We start from the raw sequence: 26,817 nt of genomic DNA on the forward strand, positions 1-26,817 counted from the left end.
GGGGGGGGGGGGGGGGGGGGGGGGGGGGGGGGGGGGGGGGATGGCAGGGAAGAAACCGAGTGGGATTGGGACGAGTGCTATGAAGAAGGGGGGTGCTGGTGGGGGGATGGGTGGAGGTGGAGGTGGAGGTGGAGGGGCGAAGAAGGATGATGAGTGGGGGGAGTGGTGAGAGAGGGTTTGAGGGAAGGGTGAGGCGTTTGGGCGTTGGATACGCGGGTGTGGGTTGGGTTGGTATGGTTGGTGGTTAGACAAAGAATGGGAAGTATTGTTATCGGCTTTGTGAGGAATGCTTCATCTTCATTCTTTGCGTGTGGCTTCACTTGTATCGATGGATGCCAATATGGCCTGCGCACCAGGCTCCAGGTACGCTTTTGCGCTATACTTTTCCTTATCTGAGTTCACTAAACTTACTCTATATAGGGTTCCTGTCGAGCATACCTGGTTCGCTCCTTCCTTATGATCGCTGTTGAAACCGCACTTTCCGAACGGTCACCCTCACCACTTCCTGCCTTCCTCCGCCGCGATCTCATCTTACCTGGGCACCTTCCTCAGTTAAATCTGACTGTCAAGCCACTGCAACATGAAATGGTACTCAGCCATCTACGCCTTCTCCGCTTAATGAGATGATCAAGCCTTTCGCTTGCACACATCTGGGGAACCGGAGACGGATATACCTGAGAAGCTCAACGAGTGTGATGACATCTATGAGCTTATCGTTGCTAGATCAGTCAACTGTTCTTTCCTCATCAGTCCAGCGAGCTGATATGACTGGCTGCAGTATTAGGCGCGACTACCTTGCCTGCTAACTTCCTGCCCAGCTCAACCGGACATGCACGCCTCAATTCTGTCATTCCTCCACACAAAGCGCAGCAACCACACGAGATGGCCGATCTTCCTTCCAAATCTCACGGAAGCTACCTTCTTCAACTGCACGTCGGTGACGAAGCCCGAGATCTAGCTTTAGCGCGTCTCTGGGACCCTTATAATCCCGCTTCCTCTCCCGTCTCTCCGTTTCTTCTTCACCCAACCACCCAACAGCAACAGTACCGTTGGACAGTTGCTTCTTTTGCACCGCTTTTCTACTCAGTTGGTACGTCTCTATATCGCTTCTCGTCCTAACCCTTGGTTCGCACCATGCCAGCACTCGAACCCCTTCGCCTTCCTCTCCCATCCGATGCTGCTCCGGGCATGTGTACTGACACATCACAGGGTCACATCATACCTTTGTACTACAGCCTCAGTCGAACTCCTATCCTGCCTTTTGGTTGAGTGGGTCGCCTCGCCTTGCTCTTCATCAACAAGTGCTGACGCACATAGTCGATCCTTCTTACCGATCTGAGCCGTCATCGTCGAACTGAGCTGCGGTTGAACACTACTGCCGGTATGTCTCCTCGCCTTCCTCTTTCCTCTTCTTTCCGACACAGTATGAACTTTCATTAACGCAAAGCAGAGCTCCTCGACCATGCCTCGCTCCACCCTCGTCGTCGCGAGTGCAGTCCTCGCACTCCTATCTCCCCTCGCCCAGGCCAAGATCAAGAGCGAAATACGCACGTACCTCTTCACCAGCGACGACTGCAATGGACCAACTATCGGCGGCAACGAGGACCTCAAGCCCAACAAGTGTCACGACATTGTCAGCGGCGCCAACAGCATGAGGCCTTCCACGAACAAGCACCAGGACTGGCTCAACCAGATCAACCTCGGGCAGCAAGAGTGCTGGGTCGCCACATACAAGCATCACGGCTGCTCAGGCTACCCATCAATTGTCGAAGAACTCCCCGGGGCCATCGATCAGTGCTTGTCACCAGACGAACAGTTTCTCTCCATGATGTTTGGATGTCGAGCCGTGAAGTCAGAGAACGTTACGACGACTACCGTTGTAGTGGCACCACCCCCCATCGTTACCGTGGCTCCGCAGCCGATCTCAACTTCCTACATTACGGTAGTTGAACAACCGGCCTCAACCACCATTACGGTAATTGAACGACCGGCCACAACCACCATCACGGTAATTGAGCAAGCGAAGGATACCGTTACCGTCTATCAGAAGCCGAACAATACCATTACCGTCTATCAGCAGCCGATCACAACTTCCACCGTGGTCACCGAGGTTGGGGTTGTTGGCTATCTCACGACATGGATGCACGCCGGCAGCTCCTTTACCAACTACGTCTCTACTATCTTGACGACTTCCACCAAGACTTTGTATTCTACGAAGAGGACCGTCCCCACCTCCATGGTGACTATCATGCCGACCTCCATAGAGACTATCACCCCGATGCATTACGGAACCGTGCTTCCTAGCTCTCGGCCCCATACCGTGACCGCCAATGTCGAAGACAGCCACTACCCGCGCGAGCGTCGCTCCGACCCTCAGCCCGAGGCCCACGCTCTGGAGCCACGCCGCAGGAGCAAGTGGAAGGGCCCTCGGATTGGTGTATGGATGAAGCACCCTTGGTCTCAGGCGGTCATTTGCTACGAATGCTACACCAAGGCTCATGACAATCTGTGGAAGTTCGAGTGCCGCTCTGGACCGAACAACCCCGTCTCATGCGAGGGCCCGGCACCTGATCCCAACGAAACCGTCACCGTCACACATACTCCAGATGTCACGGTAACCCAGGGTGCAGCGATCACCAGCGTGTCAGTCGTTACAGTAACCGCTGGGCATGCGATTACAACGGTCATCGGCGGCAACCCAATTCAGCCAATGCAGACCATTACGCTCGGCCAGAAGGAAGCCGATCTAGAACGCCGCTCATTCCACAGGGCCGTCAGATTCACCCACCCGTGGTATCCTGGCACAGAGATGTGCGCAGATGCTGAATGGGAGGAGCGTGGATCGAAGGGGTCAGAAGTCCGAATCCAAAAACCCAAGGAAGACATGAAGAAGTGCACTCCGAAGCAGCAAGTGCAGTACATCGACGCCACTCCAGAGACGAAGACTGTCGTACTCCCTTACTCTACTGTCTCTGTGATCTTCAGCACCTCCACGGTTTATCCTCCGGCTATCGTCACCGTCGCTCCTCCGTCCGTCGTCACGGTCATTGGCTCTCAACCCGTGGTTACTATCACCACCATCTCGGCTCCTGCCATGGTCACCGTCACTCATCAGTTTCCTCCTGCAGCCGTCACCACAACCATAATCGCCGCCCCCGAGCCACCTTGCACGACCGAACCCTACTCCATCAAAACCGTCTACGTCGACCCTGAGCCACCCTGCACCACCACCCCCGCACCTGTTTCCATCACAACCACAACCGTCTTCGTCGACCCCGAGCCACCTTGCGATACGGTCACCGTCTCCCCCGAGCCACCCTGCGACACGGTCACTGTCGTCGGAAGATCTGCGCCCACGCCCTACACCACCTTCTACTCAAAGCGCCAGCAGCTGCGCGATCTCTGAGTTATCAGAGGAAAGGAGAAGGACTGCACGGGGCTGGAGATGACGTTGAAGCATGATTCTGTTTGTATTGTTTAGTGTTGTTTCGTTAGTTGAAGTATGATTGTTGGGCCCAAGGCCACCAAACTGCTCTTGTTTCTTTCTCGGGCGATATCTGTTCCCTGTCCATGTTCAACGCCACCTGATGTGCGTCCACCTTTATTTTGCGTTTCAACTACTGGTAGCTTACGGTGTAGTACATGGGAAATATTGCTCTGGTTCTTTGCTGTTGCCTTCATATCATTTCTTAGATGCATATATAACACATTAGTGATATTCCCACCAGACTTCTTCCAGTACATTTCAATCCAAACTAAAAGAACGGCGAGGAAGATACACTCGAGAACAAATCATCCCAATCCACCAACTCAAGCTGTATCGCATCATTCACATGAGAAGGATACTGTTGCTCCCCGAATCCATCCAGGGGCATATCTTGCAGAGAATCCACCGCACTCTGGCCAACCACACTACTTCCATACTTCTCTCCCGTATCCTCAGCATCCCGATACCTTGCCACAATCTGCATGAGAGACTCATACAACTTCGCCGCCGCAAGCGAATCATCCCTCGCATCAGCAATCATACGCAACCCTGTCGCTAAATCGCTATCTTCTTGCAGCTCAGCATGTACTTCACCCGACCTATTAACACAAGCATCCATGAGTAACGCGATAGTAGCGATGAAAACACTATACAGACCAGCTGGAGGCCGTTGCGGCCGTCTCGCAAACGGGTGCCGCGACTGCAGTAATTTCGTTTCGAGGTATATAAGCTGCCGGGCGGAGTACAGACACGCAGTACGCGATGAAGGCATTGTTGAGGTACCCATCGACGCAGACGGACGTGTCAGCGTAGTAAGATGCGATTTACAGCGCTGAGTGTGGATGAGCGTGTTGAGGAAGTAGGCTTGGATGAAGGCGTGGTTTGGTTTCTCAGAGGAAAAGGTGCTGTCATAGTAGTCTGGCAGGAAGAAAGTGGGTGTTTCGTGCATTAGTTGTACGAGTTGGCGATCCATGGTCATGAGGTGGGTGGAGCGTTGGAAAGGGTCGGAGGTGAGTTGGTCGACGAGGGTGCGGGAGATTTCTGCGAGTCGGATGCGCTGTAGGAAGTAGGACATGTCTGTTTGGTGGGAGAGGGGGAGGGAGGGCTGGGGGCCTGTGGGGAGGAGGTCGATGTCGTTGATGTTTAGGGGTTTGTTTACGTGGAAGTGGAGAGGGTTGGTTTGGTAGATGCCGCCGCTGGGTCCGCCGTAACGTGCTGCGAGGAGCCTGGGTGGAGCGGTCAGTCTACTTTGTTGCTTTCATGTATCGGATTCTCGAGAAGAGACGTACCAATCCGTTGCGATCAGGTACCACCACACACGACGGCCAATCTCTGCTTTGAGCGTCTGGGACGCATCAACATTGGATACATGGTCGATCCGGTGAAGACCCATTTCCCGACATAGCAACAAGCCAGTTGATATCAAGGAGCGGTATCGTAACGATACACCTTCTATGTTGCACAAGACGTATGACAAGATTATGATGCCTTGTATAGCCTCCAGAGCCAGCGTATGCCCCTCTTGCAATGTCTCGATTACAGTATATGTGGCCTTGATCCAAGTGGATGTCTGAGAGCGGGCTTGGGTCGAGGACAAGAATAGGGGACGTTCTCTGTTCAGTCCGTCCGGCATACTCCATACATGCGTTGTATGAGCGATGATACTTAGCAGTAAAACGACTTTACCAGGATGAACAGGCTCACTACTTTCGATTGGACGGTAAATTTCGTCGAGGAGGGCTGGTAACGAGGGGGTATGCGTTACGTGTTGAATGTAGTTGAGTTCGGTGATGTAGATGTCGAGGAGTATGGTGGCTTCTTCCCTTAGTGGGAGCCATATACATGGTGTTAGTCTACCGAGTTGCGTTGTGTAAGTCAGTTTTGGTGGTATTGTGCGGATCTGACCGATCTTGAAGGTAACATGGTTTGTGGTAGACAGTTCGAAAGAGCTCTGACTCATGGAGACGCCTTCGAGATGTTCTACCATGTCTTTCGTTTCTTGAATATCGGAGGGCTGGTTCATCTCGATTTCGTCTCGAGCGGTTTCAGAAACAAAGTCCGTTCGAACGCTTTCGCTGTCGTCATTGCCCGCCTGCGGAGGAAACGTAGTCTCTCGTATGATACGTTCTTCGAGCTCCTTCACACGAGACTGAAGCGCATCTATCTCAGCCTGCATGCCAGGTTTTCCGGTTGAAGATAAAGGTGTCTGGATGCTCTCATGTGGCCGTTGCTGTGTGAGCGAAGCCCCGACCGAGACTGGTGTCTGAGGGCCTTGAACTTCGCGTGCCGCTGGCGTAGGATCGAATTGACACGTCTTTCCTCGCGACCTGCAACTTGTGCATGGAAGTGGTCGATCACAGCGAATCTTGCGCGACCGGCAGAAGTTACAGGAGTATTGTCCTTTGCGATTGGAACGCTCTCGCTCGCCCGAAACTGGCATGGTGATTTTCTAGATCTTGGTAGACAATCGCAATGAGAGAACAGTGGCAAGAAATCAAGAAACATATTCTTTAGACTGGGGAGGAAGATGGTTGGTCGCATGAGGTATGTCTGCAAGTGAGTGCCAAGCAAACCGCGGGTATTCCGCGGAATACCCGTCGACGGAGAAGCGATGCTGACAGCATATTCCTAACTGATGTCATACGCCACATGGTTACAGAGTCGATCGTATGCTCGAAGGATTTAGGAGGAAGTGGATCTGAAACGAATTGACCCTACAGACGGCAAGCATTCTAGGTGAGCGCACTTTCCAGTGCTTCGGGAGGGTAGCGCTTTAGGATCTTCATCTTACGGGCCTGCTATCCTTCGCTCTGAGATATGAATGAGCCGATCTGGAGGTACAAGAAATACCGGTAGCAGGTGCGACGCAGTTGAAATCCATGTGGTGATAGGACAGATGCAGATAGATGGATTTAGAGGTGCGATGCGAAGGTGGGCGAGCAATGGCAATGGCAATGGCGAGACCAGACGCCGACATTCGCACCAGTCATGTTCGCCAAGACATAGACATCATCTGACTCGTGCTCAAAATAATTCCATCTGCAGCCACCACCATATCTTCCCCTCCACCACAACACCAATGTAACCGATGTCATTCATCCCCCGCCATGCCTTCCCGCAAATCCCATCGCTGCCCCGGTCCTACTTCCTGGGCCACCACAAAGCCGGCCTGGCGAAGATGAAATCGCTCCTCTCTTCCATCGACCTAGTAATCGAATGCCGCGACTACCGTGTCCCACTCACCTCGCGCAACCCTTTGTTCGAAGATGCGCTGGAAGGAAAAGAACGGGTCATTGTGTACACGAAGAGGGATCTGGGTGGCGGATCGCGCGATAACCGGAATGAGGATGTCATTGCGAAATGGCATCACCCTACTACGACTATGTTTGTGCGGAACGGGAAAGAAGCCGAGGGCGAGATTAGTGGAAGGAAGAGCGTGATCAAGCTCCTGGATATCCTGCGTGAACATGCGCAGAAGAGGTGGAAGCTAGTCGGCCACCGCGTCATGGTAGTCGGCATGCCCAATGTGGGTAAATCCACGCTCCTCAACGCCCTTCGCGCACAAGGAATCGGTCGAGGCAAAGTCGCAGCCACGGGCGCACAACCGGGTGTAACGCGCAAAGTGAGCAGCAGCGGCGTGAAAATCATACCGAGTGAAGACGACATGGAAGCAGCGGAGGCAGCGGCGAAGAAGAAGCTGCAAGGCGTTGGAGGAGGTGTATATCTGCTTGACACACCCGGTGTTTTCATCCCATACGTCCCCGACGCAGAAGCCATGATGAAACTAGCGCTCTGCGGCTCCGTCAAGGATACCATCATTGCGCCTGTTATGCTCGCGGATTACCTCCTCTACCACCTCAACCTCCAATCGCCGTCGCTATACTCCGAATACGCGTCGCCTACTAACGACATCATCGAGCTTCTTACTGAGATTGCGAAGAAGACTGGTAGACTGGGCAAGGGCGGGGTCATAGATACAGAAGCGACGTCGCTGTGGATGATTCAGAAGTGGAGGCAAGGCAATATGGGTCGCTTTCTGTTGGACGAGGTGGATGAGAAAAGTTTGGTGCAGGCGAAGATTGATGAGGAAGGGCTTACGCCTAGTTTTAATCAGGCGAGGAAGGCGGAGCGGGAACGCAGGAGAGAGAGGAATAAGGCTAGGGGTGAGAAGTAGGATGGTGAGGCGGAGTGTCGGTGGGCATGTGGCACGGTTTGCGCAAAGCGTCTAGTACAGATGTTTAATGTGACCACGGCCTAATCAAGCACGGCTTCGAAGGGATGTCCGCTATACTCATGTCCTGCAATCGTTCTCTACCGCATCCAGGACAAAAGACGGTACAATTGGCCTATAAGTCAGACCGAAGCCCTCATCTTACAACGCAATAACCCTAGCGAAGTCACCAATTTCTCCTTGATATATTTCTTTCCCATCCTTCAAACAGATCTGGGCGTAACATTCCATCTTCTTACACAACTCCATCCACAGAAGTTCCTCCTCACATGCCTTAACCCGCTCCAAGTCCATCAAAAACCAGATTACACAGAACAGATACTTCCAGCCGCTTAAACAGCCCCCACGGGACCCCCCACATCAGTTCTACCCAGCATCCTATTATACGGCGGCGGCTCATCATGATAAGGCGGCGGTTCCTCCGTATGAACAGCCATCTCATACAACCTCGGCGCAGCATCCAACTCGTGATACGCCAGCGGCCCCGGCCCAGCCTCCAACAAATTCGCACTTTCAATCGATGGCGCAGCCTGCCAATCTGTAACCACCTGTACAGGCTGGGTACACGCGATACCGGACCACTCTCTATCCGCACATCTCCCCGTGATCTCTATCTGGAGTTCGTATTCTAGGTTCAGGCCGTAGCTGGTGAAGCTGGGTGCTATGTTACCATCCTTTGCGAGTTCGATGTTCGCTACATCGAGCAGATTGAGGCCGTCGTAGAGGGGCTCGCCGTCGCCTGTTTCGTATTTGTGGTCGCAGAGGACGATGGTGCGGCGGTCGGTGTGGTTGGTTACTCTGCTGGGGTGTTTGAAGAAGGCTTCGTTGGGGAGGAAGACGTTGATCTTCGCGTTTAACTGCACTTTTAGGCGCCGGATGAAGAGATCAGGTGGGGACGGCAGTGATTCTGAGCGTTTGGTATGTTGCACTGTTACGACGGCTGGGAGGGGGGAGCCTATGACTAGGATGCTGGGTGGAGTGGCGAGGACGTTGAATTGGGCGTAGGGGATTTCTGCAAAGGACTCGATGCCGAAGAGGAGTTCTTTGTCGGCGAGTTTGTCTTTGAAGCGGCCGAGTTTGCTGGAGTTTTCGCCGTAGTTGGGGAGGAGTTTGCGTGTCCGAATTAGCTTCGCTGCGCTGCAGTGTTTGGGTAGTTTGGTGCCGAAGTTTAGGTCGGGTTGCTGGAGGGAGCGGTCGTAGGGGGGTGCTGGTGGCATGTACGTGATTTCTTGTCGGACTCGCACTGGTGGTGTGCCGGGTAGATCGGACTCCATGTAGGCTTCTAGGTGATATACGACCCGTGGACTTGTGGGCGTGGGACCGTTAAGTGTTGGAGGTAAAGGGAATCCAGGAGAATGCTGGAATCGGGGGTGGTTCCATTGGTCTCCTGGGTGAAGCCATACTCTACCTAAACGTAGGTGTACGAAGTCAGTACATGTCTCACATGCAGTTTGTACAGCGATATTTCTTACCAGCGGGAGGCGGTATCGTAGCATGGTTTCCGAATGTAAAGGAGAAAGGCAGCTCGACTCTGGCGGGATCCCTCACGTTGTTGGCACGGAGGTGGAAGTCATCGGCTGCAATTTCGTGTATGTAGAGGAATTGCGAAAGTCCATAGAACTCAAGGTGCACGCTTCTTCCATGGGCATCTTCAACGGCAGAGAAGCCTTTTAGACTTATGCTTATGCGTTTAGGTTGTGATGTGGGCACCACGATTAGCTGGCCTTGCACGCAGTCCCCGCTTGTGTAGGTCGGTGGCGGATTGAGCACTTCGATGTAGACGGGATTGTCTCTGCGATTAGCTCGGCTGCCGGTCGCAGCAATTGTTAATACCATGATCAGCTGAAGGACGATGGACGACTGTATGATAAGGATAGGAGAATAATTGCGGTTATGGAAAACAATGGCATTGTATAAGGCTGCCCACGGGGTCAAGTATCGACGGCGATGTCGCTTCGGTGCCGCCCCTGTTCCTCGGGACCTGCCATACCAAGCCCTAGGGTGTCACGAGTTAGAGCCGAAGTTCCATCTTGGTATTCAAACCCGGGTTTGATTGTCCTGGACGCCCTATGGGCCTAAAGACCCGCGTATCAGCACCGGTGGCTCAGCCTCGATGCTTCGACAAGCAATACTCGCGAGATCGCCGTCAAATCTCCGTCTATCAGGCCTGCCGTGGTGTTGCAGGTGTGTTGCGCGATGACGAGGCGCTTTGTGGTGATGCTCATTGGTGGTGTTGGCGGCGCCGGGGTCGTGCCGTCATCGATGGAGGGCGCGACTCGCGACTTCTGGACTTTTTGACCCTCTAGCAGCCCACGCCCGTCCCAACCAACACGGCCAGCCATGTCGTCCAGCTACACCTGCACAGCCTGCTCCAAGGCCCTATTGAGGTCCTGTACCTCGCTGCTCCAGGTACACAGCCACGACCCTCTTCCCCAAAGCGGATAATTGACTCTCGTAGCGAACGAATCGAGCGTCTCTGCGCCAAGCACGTCGAACAATCTCCACCACCTCGCCCACCGCCTACCATGCCTCGCAATCGCTGTCAGCAGATGTCAGGCCCGAAGCGATCAAGAAGCCGCATCCCGCTGTCGCATCCGGCGTGACTGGCCTCGCCCAGAAGCTGCGCGAAAAGGCACCACTCATGACCGAGACGTACGTCGCATACGGCGCAACACGAGACCTCATCAAGGAATGCACAAAGCCCGGTGAATACAAGATACCCCAGGCGCTGCTAAAGCGGGGCGAGATACCCGTCGACGAGAACGGCGTGCACCTAGGCGAGGCCGAAGGGTGGTGGTATGACAGTAAGTACTCACAATGAGAATACCCAGGCCTTTCGCTAACGCATTCTGCACAGCCCTCGGACTCAAGCCAACCTTTTCGAATTGGGCCCAAATCACCTTCATCCACATGTACATGCTACAAGTCCGCTTCCGCATGTTCCCCCAGTCGCACGCACCAGTCTGGATCCAGCACCTCACCAACCAAGCCTTCTACGCCGCCGAGGACAGACTGGTCATATGGCACAAGTTCAACGCCAATTCGCTACGTCAGAAGCATCTCAAAGATATGTTCTCGCAGTGGCGGGCGGTGCTGCTGTCGTATGACGAGGGGCTGATGAAGGGCGACGCTATGCTTGCGGCGGCTATCTGGCGTAATCTGCTCGGCGCAAAGGAAGATGTTGACTTTGAGAAGCTGGCACAGATTGTGGGATATATGCGGAGAGAGCTTAAGAGGCTGGATAGTGCTACGGATGATCAGGTCGCGGATGGGACGTGGACGTTCCGTGGTAGCCCCGGAGACGAGGCGCCTGTTGTTAAGGCGCCGAGTAGGATGATGGCGGCTGAGACTTCGAAAGCGTGATATATGAACGCTACGAACGGGATCTAAGAGAAGAACCATGTATCAACAATATGTATATATCTTATGAGAGATGCGATATGGAAATAAGCCTGTTTACGTTCTTTCAGGTTTCACTCATGTCTCTGCATACTCAACCTCAGCGCCTTCTGCAACTCTTCTTCGTCTTCACCCTCACTAGCTGAAGCCCACCCTTTTCCCTTACTCTGATGATGCGCCTCCAACAGACTCTGCTTCTTGACGTACGCCATCACAATCTCTTCTTCCGTCTTTTCCTCCATCGTCTTCTCTCCTCGGTGCTGCGCCTGGAACTCACCTTGCGTTGTACCTGCAAGATGACCCAGGTCATACGAAGGGGGTCGATGGGCGCCTGGCGATGCATCACTCGTTGTAGCTGCCATTTGCTCCGATGTTCCTACTCGCTCCCTATCGAGCTCTTCCCATCCATTGTCTTCGTTCATCTGACGCTGTTCTTTCAGACTTTGCGCCATGGCTTGTTTCAGCTGTTCCTCGTATTCCAGGGCTTCTCTCGATTGTTGCTGCGCTTCGACTTCACTGGACGCCATCGCCTGGAGTAGTTCCTCACTGGATTCTGCTTCAGCGCCTGCGTGTGGTTCATCTTGTACTGACTGATGGATAGACCCGTTGGTCTCCGCCGCTCCGAGCGGTACTTCGGGTTCGGTATCCGTAGTATGCGAATCGTACTGCGAGGTAACTGTGGCACTTTCGAGATCCTGGATAGAAGCATCCACAGACCGGACTGAACCTGCTGTAGACTCGTCAACCGCCTTCCCCTTCCGCTGTGCATCCAAAACATCCCTCATCATCTCATCGAGTCCATCTTTCTTCTTCAAATACTTCTGAATCAACCCCCACCTCTCAACAACATCCTCCTTCTCCTCCGCCCCACTCTGCACCCACTCCTGATACCCCTGCGCCGTTCTACTCGTAACAATATACGTCTGCACACTACTCCCAAACCTCTTCTGAACCTCCTTGTGCACCCCCTTCATCATATAACTCGGTATCCCAAATAGCGCCGCCCCGGGCTTAGCTATAAACCCCCCAATCCCCTTTCCTACGCCCTTGAAGAATCCACTGGCGCCTTCTTTCTGAGCACCCTTCCAAGGCTGTGTGAAGAGGCCGGTGACGCCGTCGTACCAGCCGAAACCGAATTCGCGGCCTATAGCTACCATGCCGGATTTTAGGTCAGAGACTTTCTCTTGGGGACGTACGGTGGTGTCGTTCCAGAGCTTGGGCGCGTTGTGGAAGCCTTTTGTTATGCCCACGGAGAGTTCCATGGGTGATTGGACGCCGGCTTTTACGATGCGTCCGAAGCCTCTGCTTGTTCGTAGGCCAGTGGGGCGTAGCATGTCGTTGTCTTTGCTAGAGCTGGATGCTACGCTGGGAGTCCGAGATGCTGGAGTGGGGAGGTTGGGGGTGGTCTGAGAGCGGGCAAGCGGTTTCCGCTCCATTGCACTGGGATGGGGGTGTTGTTGTGAGCTTGATGAAGCGGAGCTCTCTCCTAATAGCGACGACTCGCTTCTCTTTGCGGCGTTCCGTACTGAAGTGTCAGACTGCTGTCTGCTAGGTCCGAAAGGAGCTTGAACTGCCTTCGCCGTCTCTGAAGGCATTTCAGCTATGCCCATACTCATGCTGCCCAACGTCCTAAGTATCCCCATACCGAATCCAGATATAGGCTCCAGAGGGCCTTCATCGGTCTCATACTCCTGTGCCCTAAAGAGCTTGAGGTCATGGAAATCCAAAAGACCGGCATTGGCCAATGTGCAGGCGGCAAAAGCGCTAAGTCTGATTTGAGTGCGTTTAATGCGCCATACAGCTACTCGAGATGGTGCAAGGTTGCAACGAAGTCGGTCGGGGTCGAGATACTGGTGGAATGATTGAGCGCCCATATCGCTGCCGCGCTCCGTAGCGATCTTGCTTGCAAGATCTTTGGCACGTTCGAGACTTTCGGGCTTTAAGCAAAAGTTGATAGCATCTGCTAATTTGTCCGATGTGAGTTGCCGGTAGGGAATTGGATCGGGACCGGCACCAGCTCGAGCGATCATTGCGCCCCAGAAGGGTTGATCACCGAAAAACGGGACGACTAACGTAGGCCGGCCTGGAGTAAAGTCAAAAGGTCAGCTTTTGGTTGATTTATTGCTCAGTAGGCACATAACTCACCTGCTGCGATGCCTGCCGCCGTAGTCCCCGCGCCACCGTGGTGAACAACACATTCGATGTGCTTGAAAAGCCAGTCATGCGGCACATTCCCTAACATAAAGACATTCTCAGGGACCCGAAGTTCGTCCGCGCCCATACCGCCCCAGCCCTTGGAAAGCAGTACACGTCTTCCGCCTGCAATCCTTTTCGTGGCCTCGAAGATGAGTTCCGTCATGGCGTTCGGATCGTCCAAAACGATACTTCCAAATCCAATGTACACCGGCGGTGGTCCATCGTCAAGGAACTTTTGCAGCTCAGGCGTAGGCGTGTAGTTAGAGGCCAGATTCAAGAAGTAAAAGCCAGAAATGGATATATGAGAACCCCAATCTTTTGGCTTCGGAATGAGAGCTGAAGACCAGCAGTATGTGTGAGGAACTTTGAGGCGCTGAAGCATCCCTGGGGCCCAGATCATACTCACGGGCTCTAAGCCGAGGCACTTGGCGCGAAACCGGTTGATAATGTCGCCCAAGCCTTGCCATGAGAGGGCTTCAATCATGGCGTAACTGATATAGTTGGTAAGTTGCGTATCGGCGTTCGAAGACTGGATGTTCGCCAAAGGATGAGGGAAAGCCTGAGTGGGAGAGTACGGCATGGTGAACATGATATGAAGGGGTATTCCCAGCTTCTCAGCGCAATGAATATGCGCAAAGCTTGGTGGGTTGGCAATGATACAATCGGCGACAAAGGGGAAAGAACCGGCGTCGTTTGCGGAGCGATCTGAACTGTCATCGTCGGTAATGCCGTCACCTGTTTCGTAGCACGATCTCCAGCAGCCTTGAATGTATTCCGCGACATCTCTTCTTCGGCGACCGACATCCCCGCTGGCCAGACTGCGGAAACCTGGCATCAATCCAGGATTCTTGACCATGAAAGCCATCAGCTGAGAAGGGTCGCCACCAATGCTGAAGAACTCAAGACCGTTCTCTTCTACAAACTTCTTGAATGTAGGATGAGTTGCCAGACGTACACGATGGCCATAGGTCTCTTTCAAGACTTTCCCGAGAGCAACAAAAGGTTGCACGTCTCCGCGCGAGCCGACGACCTGGATAACCACATTCAGGGCTGGGGGTGGAACTCCTTCTTTACCTCCTAATGAAGGTGGGATGTATGCAGGGGGAGGCGGGCTGCTGTCTTGAACACTCTGAACGTGCTCACGCAGGGCCGGGGTAAAGACTTGGGACAGACGACGGTTGAGCTGGTTGATGCGGATGTTGACACGGCCGTCTTCGGTGACGCTTGCGCTGGTGCCTAGGCCATCTTTTTCGTTCTGAATCTCGCCATAGATGTCGCCATATGGAGGAGGTGGGACTTCCTCGTCTGTCGCATCGGGAGTGACGAGGTCAGTGGTTTGTAAGGGAGCGTCGTGTCTCATTGATCCTGCGGTTTCAGTCTGGACGGCAGAGGCAGCAGCTTGTGCTTGTTGAATCATTGCATGCTGCGCATCGGTCGGCGGAACAAGATGTTCATCTTCTAAATGAGATTGCGTGGCCATGGTATCGAGCTGAGAAAGCAGTGTGCACAGTTCTGGCCGTCCCTGGTAGGTACGGCATCAGTGAGTACTTCATCGTCGAAGAGCGGCTTACGCCCTGGTGGAGGCATCGCATGAGTGCATTCGTGTATAGCAGTCCTTAATGATGCTAAACCCCTATTAGTGGTAAGCTTTGCGCGTGCGAAGGATGCGCATGCGTTTGCGAGAGGCTGAGGGAGGCCTGATTAGGCAGACCTTGCGAGCTGAACACGGGAAGTTGGACCCCGTAATTACGTCATCGTCATCACCAGCCTCCATAGGCACGTATGAACCACAGTTGCGGTACTCATACCATGAGTGTGTATTAATTAGGGGAAGCATGCGAGTTCCAGATTTCCAGTTTGAGTGCATACCAAAACATTAATGTCCAACATCAAAACAGACGTTGCACGATACCGAAAAACAAGCTCGTCATAACCAACGTGCACAGCGCGTCCCAAACACCATGAACGCTCGCAATCGCACCACCAGTGAAATCCGCCAGTACACCTGTGGTAGTGCTCGTCGGCTGTCCGAAACCGCCGCTACCGCTGTTGATAGAGTTGCCGTCGTTGCCATCCGCGGTAACAGATGCGGTGATGGACATCGATCCCTCGACTACAACCACGGGTGTTTCTCCGGGAGTAAGTGAAACCTCGATACCACCGATCGTCGTCATGGCACCAGGCATCAAGGTTTGACCATTTGGCAGTAGCAAGCCTCCGCCATCAGTCGCCGGAATGAAGGAGAACCCAGAAGGAAGGGCACCCGGAGCAATCGTTGTGCCCCCAAGGACCACGCTGCTTGCTGCTGCATTGATCGCAATCGTTGTGGTACCAGCAACCAAAGCGGAAGAGTCGCGTGAGATGGTCATGGTACCGATGATGGTCACCTCGCCTGGCTCCAGTCCCGAGACAAGCTCGCTGACATTGACGGTCGTTCCATCTATGACCACTGTAGATAGACTCGGTGTCTGAATAGCTTCCAGTAGCGGAATGGTTTGTGTGCCACCAATGACAAGAAAAGAAGCCGAAGTGTCTCGGGAAATCGCAATGCCGTTGACGGTAGTCATTTCGCCTGGGCCAAGTTGTGTGGCGACTAGACCAATGTCAACCGTCGTCCCACCAACTACCGCAGGATCTGATCGAGTTGCTAAACCCTGTGGAGGGAGCGTGAAAGTCGTAGTACCGCCTATAACAACGAAAGAAGCGGAAGTATCGAATGAGATGGCAACGTCGTTGATGGTGGTTTGCTGTCCAGCAGTGATCATGCTTGTAGCACCGCCAACCATAATAGCCGAGCGTGATGGATCTACTACTACGGGGCCGATACCAGGTAAAATCGTGGTCTGCATTTCGTTTGGACGAGGACTTGTCGTAGAAGCCGGAGAGTGAACGGGTAATGTAGACAATGCACCCGGCGGCGACACAGGACCTGTTGCTGTCGGGCGACCTGGAAGTGTACTTTGCGGCAATGCAGGAATGGTCGTTTGTTCAGGTGAAATTCCTGGTTGGTCAGTCTGACCAGCCTGAAGATTGTACGAAGATGTGGTCTGGATGATCGTGGGCGGAGGTACCAGTATTACTGTAGACGTACTTGGATCTGGTCAGCTGGCAGTGTTATCAAGACGGGCTTGCTGCTTACCTGGATCCTGAAACTATAGGGCCAAAGATGTCTGGAGTAAGATAATCGTAATCGAACAGCGTTCTAGCAGTTATGACTGTCGACGTGATTGTAGGACCAGCACCCGAGGGCTCTCCTGCCGGCACCACGATTGTCGTGACACCCGTTAGTATCGTCGTTTGAGTAGTAGTGGGGCAGCCAGTCTGTGGCTCTGTTCGGGTTGCCATCATAGTAATGGAGCCATTCAGATGACGATATGTCCTGCGAAAGATAAGCATGCTGCCAGTCGAACAATGGAGAACCTACGTGAGAGTCGTTGCAGCGGCGTTCACCACCCTCTTCTCGAGGGCTGAATCAGATGCAAGTCTCACTCCCTCGTCAGATGTAACTTGCACTGCCTCATCAGTCAAAATTCCAACTGTCTCAGTCCTGGTCAAAGTTGTGCCGTTGAGAAATGGGGTAAGGTGGACGATGAGAGAAGAGGTTACAGTCTCTACTTCTGTAGAAAAAGTGATTTCGGGTTCGAATGAGGTGAAAGTCGACACGTAAGTGAGACTAGTAACGAACGAGGCACATTCCGAAGTTGGCGTCAAAGAACGAGCAAAGTTTACGGCGGCGCCAGGATCTGTATCTCATAAGTCTATATCATGTATTTCTAGCCAGAGAGGTACCTGAAAAGAGCAAAGTAGCAAGCACAACCACTCTCATCCGGCACAGTAACTGAGTGTTGGGAATGGGCCACCACATGTTGAACAATGCAAGGTCGTGGGAATTGCGGATGTAGGTATCGAAGTACGAAAAACGTTTTGGAAAGGTGAAGGATAGGTGATCGAAGGGAGCAGGCTGGATGCGCTATCTTCTGTTGTGTAAGCTCACCGGTGGGCAACCATCCAACATTTTCAGCCTCGCGACTGGCCCCCAACAGTAGTCTGGGCACGACGATTTTGGTTGGCCACAGTGCACTCCATTGACCAAATCCGGAGAAATACGATACACTTGATTGCCCTGCAGGACGCATGGTGTGAGGTTTTACACAGCCCACCAACCATCTTGTCAGTTATCCGGCTGTGGAGAAGGGCGAGACCAGCCACAAAGCCTGGTTCATGGTCAAGTATAGACGCATCGACGCATCTAGAGACCCGTATTTCTTTCCTTATCTTTAGTTCCCACCATTTGTAGAACAGCATCATCCTTCTCTGTCAGGAAACCGAAAACATGGTGGAAGCACTGTCACTCGCTGCATCAGGGAGCTGGTCTGGTAACGATGGAAGCTGGTCGACGTACGCCTCCGGTAGATTGTGAAAGTACGTTGAGGCTGGTGCTGACAGTGGTAGTTTCCTTGTCCAGGCGGGAACGCCACCGCAAACATTCAATGTGCTGCCAGCAACTCAGGCGCAGAACATTTTGCTTCCTGTCGCCGATGAGTGTGTTAAGCTGCAAGGCGGTTCGGCTTCGTGCGGCAGCTCTCGCGGTGTGGCTCCGTTCCAACAAAGTCCAAGCCCTGGGTTTCAAACGAACATGTCGTCGACCTGGGAAGCCATCGGTCTTTATGAACTTGGAATGGGAAGAATCCATGGAATCACTGGAAATGGCCTCCATGGTTTTGATGATATCAAGCTGGATAACTTCATAATGGCACATCTAGCGGTTACTGCATATGCCTCGCCTGGTTTCTGGATCGGTCAGATGGGGCTATCGCCGTTGCCACTGAACTTTTCAGAAACAATCAACTCGCCATCGTTTTTCTCAGCTCTCAAAAACGATGGTCATATACCCAGTCTGACGTACGGATATCAGGCTGGCGCCCCGTATCGCAAGACGAAGATAGCCGCCAGCCTCGTTCTTGGAGGCTATGATCTTGCACGTGCATCAGAGCCCTTGACAATTGACATCAACACCGACATGTCCAGAGCTCTTACAGTCGGTCTCCAGGATATCATAGTTACCGACTCTTTGAACGGAACACTTTCGCTGGTTGACAATGAGCGAATCCTTGCTCCGATCGATTCGTCCATCCCAGAGATATGGCTTCCGAAGTCTGTTTGCGATCGTTTTGAGTCCGTATTCGGTCTGGAGTATCATGAGAGGTCGGGAAGATATGTCCTCACGGATTCGGCGAGGGATCGTCTCCGGGGACTCAATCCCACATTGACGTTCACTATTGGTACCAACGCCGTCACGGGTGGCAACACTACTTTGATCCAACTCCCATATGCGGCTTTCGATCTGCAGGCAGGGTATCCAATTTTTGCGAATGCGACGAACTATTTTCCGATTCGAAGAGCTGATAATGAGAGCCAATATGCCATTGGCAGAGCGTTCCTACAAGAAGCTTACATCGGCGTTGACTTCGAGGCTGGCATATTTAACGTCAGCGCGGCGAAATGGGACGATCTGGAAGCTGATATTGTGACTATTCCAGCTGCTGACCGTGATTCCGGGGAAGCCCATGGGCAGGGCATCTCGGGTGGTGCGATAGCTGGGATCGTCGTCGGATGCGTAGCAGCGATCGTGCTCTGCATTCTGTGCACATGGTATTTTGTATGGAAACCTAGGCGAATGCGGAAGCAAAGCACAGTGCCAGTAGAAGAGAAGGGAGCTCACGACGCGCTAGATCCGGCCCCGGAGCTGATAGGTGCGACCTTTCACGAATTGCCAGCCAAACACGGCGATAGCGAACTAGAGGAGATCGTGACGATACCAGAGCTGGGTAGAGAGGAGCATGTTCATGAGTTGCACCCAGATTGCGTTCGATGAAGGAGGGCTGGTGCCGGATGCCGCCTGCCCAGGTGCCGAACGACCTCGGGAGAGACGCGCCGATGACTAAGCACGCTAGCGTGATAGCTTCCAAAGGCTGTCGCGCTCATGGTCAGCTGCGCCAGGTTTACACCATTTTCTTTCAACACATTATTTCTCAGAAAACTTTGAAGCAAATAGCTCCCTTTTCTTTCACCCACAGAACCTGAGCAAGCAGCACAGTTCTCAATCTCGTACTGAATCATATCATCTCCTTTTGCATTGTGTTGCATCGGAGAAGGAGTATATACTTTCTTTTCTCAACGCCTTTTACATACATACAGCAATCAGTTGACCTATTGAAGCAATCATATTTACTGTGCGTCACATTATATCAACTCAATATTCGCCCAACTCGAATTGCTTCATGATCGAATAAGATGACCTCCACTAAAGACCAACTAGACAATGTAAAATAACAGGACGCGGTAGGTGAATACTATGTGGCGGATCGCGACTCGTTATACTTCGTTCACAATACGACCTTCCCGGATGCATGTGAACAGAATCATGTTTCTTCTCTTGGTCAGCGCAGCCCGTCACACAGTCTCAACGCACAACAATGACGATCGACCCACACACCCTCACGCTGTCCACCGCTCTCGAGCCTCGGCAATCACCCTCTAATGAGAAGTGTGCTATCTGCCAGGAGTCATTAGAGGACGCGCCTCCTGTCTACGATCCAGTAGATGAACATACATCCGATACAGATTGTCGGGCTGACATGGAAGCAGTCGTTACGAAGGTCTGTGGCGACAAACACTTCTTCCACCGGACTTGCATCGAATCGTGGTGGAAGTCCGGTAACCCTCATCTAAACACTTGCCCTATCGATCGTACACTTTGCTACGGCGACGTACGTGTACCCCAAGAGCCTGTCAACCTTCCTACGTATACTACATTCCCAGGTCATGACCCGCATGCACACGGTACCGTTCACCTAGGACCTCTTTCAGCTGATGACATAAATTTCATTACCGCCGCACGAAACCAGGCATTCATCTCAATGCTCACTCCGCATCAGGTCGTTACAATCGGTCCACTCGTGGGCAATCTGCTTGAAAGTGCGATCGAGACTGTGCAGAGACGTACATCGGAGCTTGCTAACGAAGTTACGATCGACTGCTACCTGGATGCTCGCGATCTTGCGGAAGGGCTGGCCGCAGGTTACATCACGCGCGAAGATATAGATTTGGCCAACAGCATCGCCGAGAATATAATGATCACGGCCGTGAACCGTAGCATTGTCCCGGTTGGAGCGAGGGAAGGTGTGCAGGCTCCTTCCACTGCCGGTCCACATATTTCTGACGACATGTTTGGGCAAACGGTAAGAACTGGAGCCGACGAAGCCATTCCTAACCCCCAACGTGATCAACTCAGCCACAATGGTTCTGTGATTCACAGGACTGTACGCCTCCAGCTACAAATGCACGGGCCACAGCATTACCTTGATAGTATGGCTCATATGGTTGGCTTCTTCGACGATGACGAAGATGATTCTGGTGGTGGTGACATGGGTTAGGATTCTGTTGACGAGGCTGGTGATATCATAAATGCCAGCTTCTTCGAACCTCACCATTGAGATCATTGTAGGTAGGCAATGGCAAAAAGAGTGTTCGTACGATATACGTGGATGAGCTAGGTGAAGCTGAGTCAAACTGTGAAATCGTCTTCAAGGCACCCCGAGGTCTACGTCGCTTTCTACAAGCGTGCGCCTTGCCACAACTACTAGCCACCGTACCCCTGAGATTTTCCGGATTTATCCATCGGCTCTTATACCAGGTAGAAAGGGAGGTTAATAGCAAGAACGCAAGCCGGTGGGGAACACGCAGTTCACACACGGCTCGACTCGAGCTGACAACCCCACCCCGCCACCGCATGCGGCAAAGCGCCAGATCCCGCTCAGGATGGCTGGCTAGCCTCGCAATAATCTCAGCACGTCACGAGCACGGAAGCAACGAAAGCACGGTGTTCCAAGCCTGCAAGTGAAATCGCAAAGATCTCCGACTACTTCCATCTCTTGCAGCTCCGATGGCCATGGCCCCTTGGATATGTCTCCACTGAAGCGTCCGAGTGAGGATGCGGAGCATGAGGATGGGCGCCGACCTGCACCACGAACGCCGAGGATTAGAGCTTGTAAGTTCATGGACGCGCGCCCCACTTCATCATTGCTTCTCTTTTTTTCTTACAATGTGTTGTTGTAGGTGCGGAGTGTAAAAGACACAAGATCAAATGTGAGCCCGTCGACAATGAAGCGAAATGCGCAAAGTGTTTGCGCAGCGGAACGGAATGCGTTCCTTATAATTTGAATCAACGGCTTTTGGATGAAGATGCGGCGTAGGTCAATTTCACACGTGCTCTCTTCACCATCGCTAAGTACTTCAGTTGGAAATCAAATGCGACAGCCGAGTTGTCGCAGCTGCGTTCTGCGGTGCAGCGTCTGCTGCAGCACAACAAACTGCCCGGTTTGGATAGTCCAGTTAGTCAAGATACGCCGCCGCATTCAGCAGGACGCACCATGACCATCAGCCCGACAAACGTCATGTCCGAGAGCGGGCATGCGACGTTCGTTGTTCCGCCGCCCATGGATATGACGAGAGATACCTCTGTTGAGCGCGAGTCCGGAGAGGAGTCTGGCTTGGTGACAGCGCCTATGAAGAGTTTATACGACCTGACCAGGATCCGGAACCTTCGGAGTAGCGTGCGATGGAAGCCCAACTCCAATTCTGTGGAAGAGGACTTCATAGCTCAAGGCATTGTGTCTTTGCCTGAAGCTGAGGACCTGTTCAGACGGTATATGCAGGACATTCGGCTTTATCTCTGGGCTGGTGTACTTTTCCCGTATGACTCTCTGGATGCAGTCCGTCGCCAGTCCACTCTTCTCACTGCTGCTGTGCTTACCATCTCAGCACTACACACGCCTGGTCGAGACGAAGCACTGCAGAAATGCTACAACATCTTCGTTTCATTAGTCTACAGTGCCTTTCTCGCTCGGCCTCAGAATCTGGATGATATTCGCGCGCTGGCTCTTGCCGCTTTCTATCTCTCGAATTTGAGCTGGAAGTTGGCCGGCCTGGCTGTGAGGAACGCCGTGGAGATGAATCTGCATATGTCGTACCAGAAACTGATGCGAGGGCATGAGGACCAGCGGGACAACGTGCGTCTATGGTACGCGTTGTATGTCTGCGACAAGCAGTTCAGCATCGCATATGGACGACCATCTATCGTCCACGAAGACATTGCCATCAAGAACATTGAGAATTTCCTCGACAGTCCCAAAACGACCCCAGGAGATATCAGACTGGGGGCGCAAGTCACTTTGTTCAAGATCCTGACAGAAGCATACATTGCCTACGGCAGCGATCCAGAGCAACCACTCACGGAACCCGACTTCCAACAACTCCGCCTCTTCAACTTCGCCATCGAACAATGGCGGCTCGCATGGCAGGCCCGATCTGCCGACAGTCCATCCATCGGATCCTACCCATCGAAAGGCGTGGTACTATACTACCACTTCGCCAGATTTCAACTGAATTCCCTGGCGCTGCGTGCTCTCCCACCGCCCAGCGCAGCCACATCGGAATCACTCTCCTACGACCGCCGCGAAGCAGCCAACATAGCCATCACCGCCGCAACCAGCACCCTCACCCTAATCTTCGAGGAGCCTGATCTGCGCAAGGCCATGACAGCAGTACCCATCTTCACGCACACCATGGTCGCTTTCTGCGCTACTTTTCTGTTGAAAATGGCAAAGACCTGGGGCGGCATGGCACAAGTGCAATCGCCAGAGTGGGCAACCGAACCCGTCGGCCTAGGTCTCAATTTCAACATCAACCAAGTCCTATCCTTGTCGCGGCGCTCATCCTCTTTTCTCGCGAAGGTGGCGGAGAATCTGAACGAGAAACATATCACGACACATATTGTTCAGGGCATCAATGATTTGTTGAAACGGCTGGATGTTGCGGGTACGCCGTCGGGGTCTGTGACCCAGGGCGGCTTTCCGGCTGCTTCGCCTGCTACCACGACTGTGTTTGATCCTGTCAAAGCGGCTACGGCGCGCAATGATGAGGGTGTGGATGTGACGGCGGGGAATGAGTATAACATGTATGATTTGATTGGTTCTTATGGGTTTGGGTTTGATGAGACGTTTTTGGGTCAGGTTGCGCCTACGAACTTGGATTTCTGGCAGACGGAGCCTTTTTGATGGGGCGGTATGTATTCGTAATTTAGGGGAATCCCTCTTACCTTGTTCTCCAATGACAAAAGGACTTCACACCCACCTTCACATCATGCCACTCTTGAAGTTGTAGTCCAGTCATATTGGCGTTCCTGGTTATACCTACATACCACCTTCGTCCAGCCGACACCTCGCATCCAACGTTATTATCCGAGCGTAGTGACAGGCGGCGGTGTCGGGTGGTGAAGGTGGGCGTGCGGAGCTTGCGAAGAAAGCTGGTTAAGGCACTGGTGTTGTTTGGCGAAAAGAGCTGCAGTTTGCTTCGTCGATGGGATAGGCAGCAGCAGCGATTGCTGTGGCGGAGCGAGTATGTAGGCAGCTATGCAAGTTTAGCAATGCGCAAGGCTGGACAAGGCTGCCCTGGTGCTTGAGACTGTCCAGGCGAGGCTGATGCTCGGAGCTTCTGCGCGCGCTCGTGAGGGCAAGCTGCGACAGCCGCCGGGGAAGCTCCTGCTCTCCATCGAGACGGTGACAATAATAGAAGCGAGGTTTCTAGAAGTAAATTATGCGCGTGTCGCCGGCGGGACAAGCAACGTGTGAGTGCATCGACAACGTCGCGATTGTTCTGCCCCTCGCTACTAGGCGTTGCCGGGGAAGGCGCGTTTGGCGGTGAGGCGCAATTGGAAGGCGCGCCCCACCGTGATTGGCTTAGCCGCGGCCTTCTCTGCGTTTCTGCCGCTCTGTCTAGAAGATTCTCGAGCTCCACCAAAGACTATATCAGCCCCAAACTCGACTCCTCCCACTACTTTTTCTTCATCGAATTGCTCTCTCCCACTGCCACTACACAGACATCGACGTCGCTCTGCTTGCTCTTACCCACGCGCATTAGAAGAGCTCAGCAACCGAACTACCCCGCCTAACTGTACGTCTTCCCCACACTCGCCCACTCGCCTGTCACTTCAGCCTAGTACCATTGAGCCCCGGCTGACTCTTCTCTCGCAGCTCAACACCCACACAACCGCCACCATGTCTGGGGAGACCTTCGAGTTCCAGGCTGAGATCTCTCAGCTGCTCGGCCTCATCATCAACACCGTCTACTCAAACAAGGAGATCTTCCTGCGAGAACTCATCTCCAACGCCTCCGACGCCCTCGACAAGATCCGATATGAAGCCCTCTCAGACCCAAGCAAGCTCGACAGCGGCAAGGATCTCCGCATCGACATCATCCCCAACAAGGAGGCCAAGACCCTCACCATCCAAGATAGCGGTATCGGTATGACCAAGGCCGACCTCATCAACAACCTGGGTACGATTGCCCGCTCAGGCACAAAGCAGTTCATGGAGGCGCTGTCAGCCGGTGCCGACATCTCCATGATTGGTCAGTTCGGTGTTGGTTTCTACTCCGCATACCTCGTCGCCGACCGCGTCACCGTCGTCTCCAAGAACAACGATGACGAGCAGTACGTCTGGGAGTCCAGCGCTGGTGGCACCTTCAAGATCACCGAGGACACTGAGGGCGAGCAGATCGGCCGCGGCACCAAGATCATCCTCCACCTCAAGGATGAGCAGATGGACTACCTCAACGAGTCCAAGATCAAGGAGGTCGTCAAGAAGCACTCCGAGTTCATCTCATACCCCATCTACCTTCACGTCCTGAAGGAGACCGAGAAGGAGGTCGAGGATGAGGACGCCGCCGAGGAGACCACCGAGGGCGACGACAACAAGCCCAAGGTCGAGGAGGTCGACGACGACGAAGAGAAGAAGGAGAAGAAGACCAAGAAGGTCAAGGAGTCCAAGATCGAGGAGGAGGAGCTCAACAAGCAGAAGCCCATCTGGACTCGCAACCCTCAGGACATCACCACCGAGGAGTACGCCTCATTCTACAAGTCCCTCTCCAACGACTGGGAGGACCACCTTGCCGTCAAGCACTTCTCCGTTGAGGGTCAGCTCGAGTTCCGCGCCATCCTCTTCGTTCCCAAGCGCGCTCCCTTCGACCTGTTCGAGACCAAGAAGACCAAGAACAACATCAAGCTCTACGTCCGCCGTGTCTTCATCACTGATGACGCCACCGACCTGATCCCCGAGTGGCTCAGCTTCGTCAAGGGTGTCGTCGACTCTGAGGACCTTCCCCTCAACCTGTCCCGTGAGACCCTCCAGCAGAACAAGATCATGAAGGTCATCCGCAAGAACATCGTCAAGAAGACCCTCGAGCTCTTCAACGAGATCGCCGAGGACCGTGAGCAGTTCGACAAGTTCTACTCTGCCTTCGGCAAGAACATCAAGCTCGGTATCCACGAGGACTCGCAGAACCGCGCTTCCCTTGCCAAGCTGCTCCGCTTCAACTCCACCAAGTCTGGTGAGGAGCAGACCTCGCTTACCGACTACGTCACCCGCATGCCCGAGCACCAGAAGCAGATGTACTACATCACCGGCGAGTCGCTCAAGGCTGTCCAGAAGTCGCCCTTCCTCGACACCCTCAAGGACAAGGGCTTCGAGGTTCTCTTCCTTGTTGACCCCATTGACGAGTACGCCATGACTCAGCTCAAGGAGTTCGACGGCAAGAAGCTCGTCGACATCACCAAGGACTTCGAGCTTGAGGAGTCCGAGGAGGAGAAGAAGGAGCGTGAGGCCGAGGAGAAGGAGTTCGAGGGTCTCGCCAAGAGCCTCAAGACTGTCCTCGGTGACAAGGTCGAGAAGGTTGTCGTCTCCCACAAGCTTGTCGGCTCACCTTGCGCCATCCGTACCGGCCAGTTTGGTTGGTCAGCCAACATGGAGCGTATCATGAAGGCCCAGGCTCTCCGTGACACCTCCATGAGCTCGTACATGTCTTCCAAGAAGACTTTCGAGATCTCGCCCAAGTCCGCCATCATCAAGGAGCTGAAGCGCAAGGTCGAGGCTGATGGTGAGGACGACCGCACCGTCAAGTCCATCACCCTGCTTCTCTTCGAGACCTCGCTCCTTGTCTCTGGTTTCACCATTGACGAGCCCGTCCAGTACGCTGAGCGCATCCACAAGCTTGTCTCCCTCGGCCTGAACGTCGACGAGGAGGTCGAGACCGAGCAAGAGAAGACCGAAGCCGCCGAGGCACCCGCAGCGGCTGGCGAGAGCGCCATGGAGGAGGTCGACTAAGCGCATCGCCCGTCTTGACTGGTTTTGAAAAGTTTGGTCGGCGCTCTGATATCCCTTTCATGTGTCATGGCTTTCTTTCACTTTCTACACCTCACTTGCATGGTAACACGAAGCTTAATCTTCGATGGCGTCTTAGAGTGGTGGTACTTTATGCATCACGAGTAATGGATATCCCGAAATGTATCTTACGTAGACTTGCCTCTGGGTAGTTTTCATGAATGATGAATTGTTCAAACAATCTTTGTCTTGACTGTGCTTTTGTTGTTGCTTTTGCTTTTGTGGTG

The 26,817-nt window shown here is 53.4% G+C and overlaps 10 protein-coding genes across 10 annotated transcripts; 6 read left to right on the forward strand and 4 right to left on the reverse strand.

Moving 5' to 3' along the window:
• Positions 1-1,462: 1,462 nt before the first annotated feature.
• Positions 1,463-3,406, forward strand: J4E92_010908 (uncharacterized protein; the record flags this gene model as incomplete). Its single annotated transcript, XM_051502242.1, has 1 exon — positions 1,463-3,406. The coding sequence occupies one exon, from the start codon at positions 1,463-1,465 to the stop codon at positions 3,404-3,406; it is 1,944 nt and encodes a 647-aa protein (XP_051347516.1).
• A 636-nt stretch (positions 3,407-4,042) lies between these two features.
• On the reverse strand, positions 4,043-5,663 carry J4E92_010909 (uncharacterized protein; the record flags this gene model as incomplete). Its single annotated transcript, XM_051502243.1, has 3 exons — positions 4,043-4,086; positions 4,316-4,713; positions 4,777-5,663. The coding sequence occupies 3 exons, from the start codon at positions 5,661-5,663 to the stop codon at positions 4,043-4,045; spliced, it is 1,329 nt and encodes a 442-aa protein (XP_051347517.1).
• A 912-nt stretch (positions 5,664-6,575) lies between these two features.
• Positions 6,576-7,661, forward strand: J4E92_010910 (uncharacterized protein; the record flags this gene model as incomplete). The annotated part of the gene is made up of 1 exon (XM_051502244.1): positions 6,576-7,661. One exon carries the CDS (start codon positions 6,576-6,578, stop codon positions 7,659-7,661), a length of 1,086 nt encoding a protein of 361 aa, XP_051347518.1.
• A 389-nt stretch (positions 7,662-8,050) lies between these two features.
• Positions 8,051-9,554, reverse strand: J4E92_010911 (uncharacterized protein; the record flags this gene model as incomplete). Its single annotated transcript, XM_051502245.1, has 2 exons — positions 8,051-9,000; positions 9,191-9,554. The coding sequence occupies 2 exons, from the start codon at positions 9,552-9,554 to the stop codon at positions 8,051-8,053; spliced, it is 1,314 nt and encodes a 437-aa protein (XP_051347519.1).
• Positions 9,555-10,058: 504 nt separating this feature from the next.
• Positions 10,059-11,081, forward strand: J4E92_010912 (uncharacterized protein; the record flags this gene model as incomplete). The annotated part of the gene is made up of 3 exons (XM_051502246.1): positions 10,059-10,127; positions 10,177-10,522; positions 10,576-11,081. 3 exons carry the CDS (start codon positions 10,059-10,061, stop codon positions 11,079-11,081), a joined length of 921 nt encoding a protein of 306 aa, XP_051347520.1.
• A 110-nt stretch (positions 11,082-11,191) lies between these two features.
• Positions 11,192-14,730, reverse strand: J4E92_010913 (uncharacterized protein; the record flags this gene model as incomplete). The annotated part of the gene is made up of 2 exons (XM_051502247.1): positions 11,192-13,200; positions 13,263-14,730. 2 exons carry the CDS (start codon positions 14,728-14,730, stop codon positions 11,192-11,194), a joined length of 3,477 nt encoding a protein of 1,158 aa, XP_051347521.1.
• A 472-nt stretch (positions 14,731-15,202) lies between these two features.
• Positions 15,203-16,162, reverse strand: J4E92_010914 (uncharacterized protein; the record flags this gene model as incomplete). Its single annotated transcript, XM_051502248.1, has 1 exon — positions 15,203-16,162. The coding sequence occupies one exon, from the start codon at positions 16,160-16,162 to the stop codon at positions 15,203-15,205; it is 960 nt and encodes a 319-aa protein (XP_051347522.1).
• A 1,484-nt stretch (positions 16,163-17,646) lies between these two features.
• Positions 17,647-19,188, forward strand: J4E92_010915 (uncharacterized protein; the record flags this gene model as incomplete). Its single annotated transcript, XM_051502249.1, has 2 exons — positions 17,647-17,711; positions 17,766-19,188. The coding sequence occupies 2 exons, from the start codon at positions 17,647-17,649 to the stop codon at positions 19,186-19,188; spliced, it is 1,488 nt and encodes a 495-aa protein (XP_051347523.1).
• A 2,557-nt stretch (positions 19,189-21,745) lies between these two features.
• J4E92_010916 (uncharacterized protein) lies at positions 21,746-23,431 on the forward strand (the record flags this gene model as incomplete). The annotated part of the gene is made up of 1 exon (XM_051502250.1): positions 21,746-23,431. The coding sequence occupies one exon, from the start codon at positions 21,746-21,748 to the stop codon at positions 23,429-23,431; it is 1,686 nt and encodes a 561-aa protein (XP_051347524.1).
• Positions 23,432-24,430: 999 nt separating this feature from the next.
• HSP90 (heat shock protein 90) lies at positions 24,431-26,533 on the forward strand (the record flags this gene model as incomplete). Its single annotated transcript, XM_051502251.1, has 1 exon — positions 24,431-26,533. One exon carries the CDS (start codon positions 24,431-24,433, stop codon positions 26,531-26,533), a length of 2,103 nt encoding a protein of 700 aa, XP_051347525.1.
• Between the last annotated feature and the right edge of the window lie 284 nt (positions 26,534-26,817).

This window comes from Alternaria infectoria, assembly GCF_024043175.1.
Source record: "Alternaria infectoria strain BMP 0036 chromosome Unknown scaffold_47, whole genome shotgun sequence".
Classification (NCBI taxonomy): Eukaryota; Fungi; Ascomycota; class Dothideomycetes; order Pleosporales; family Pleosporaceae; genus Alternaria; species Alternaria infectoria.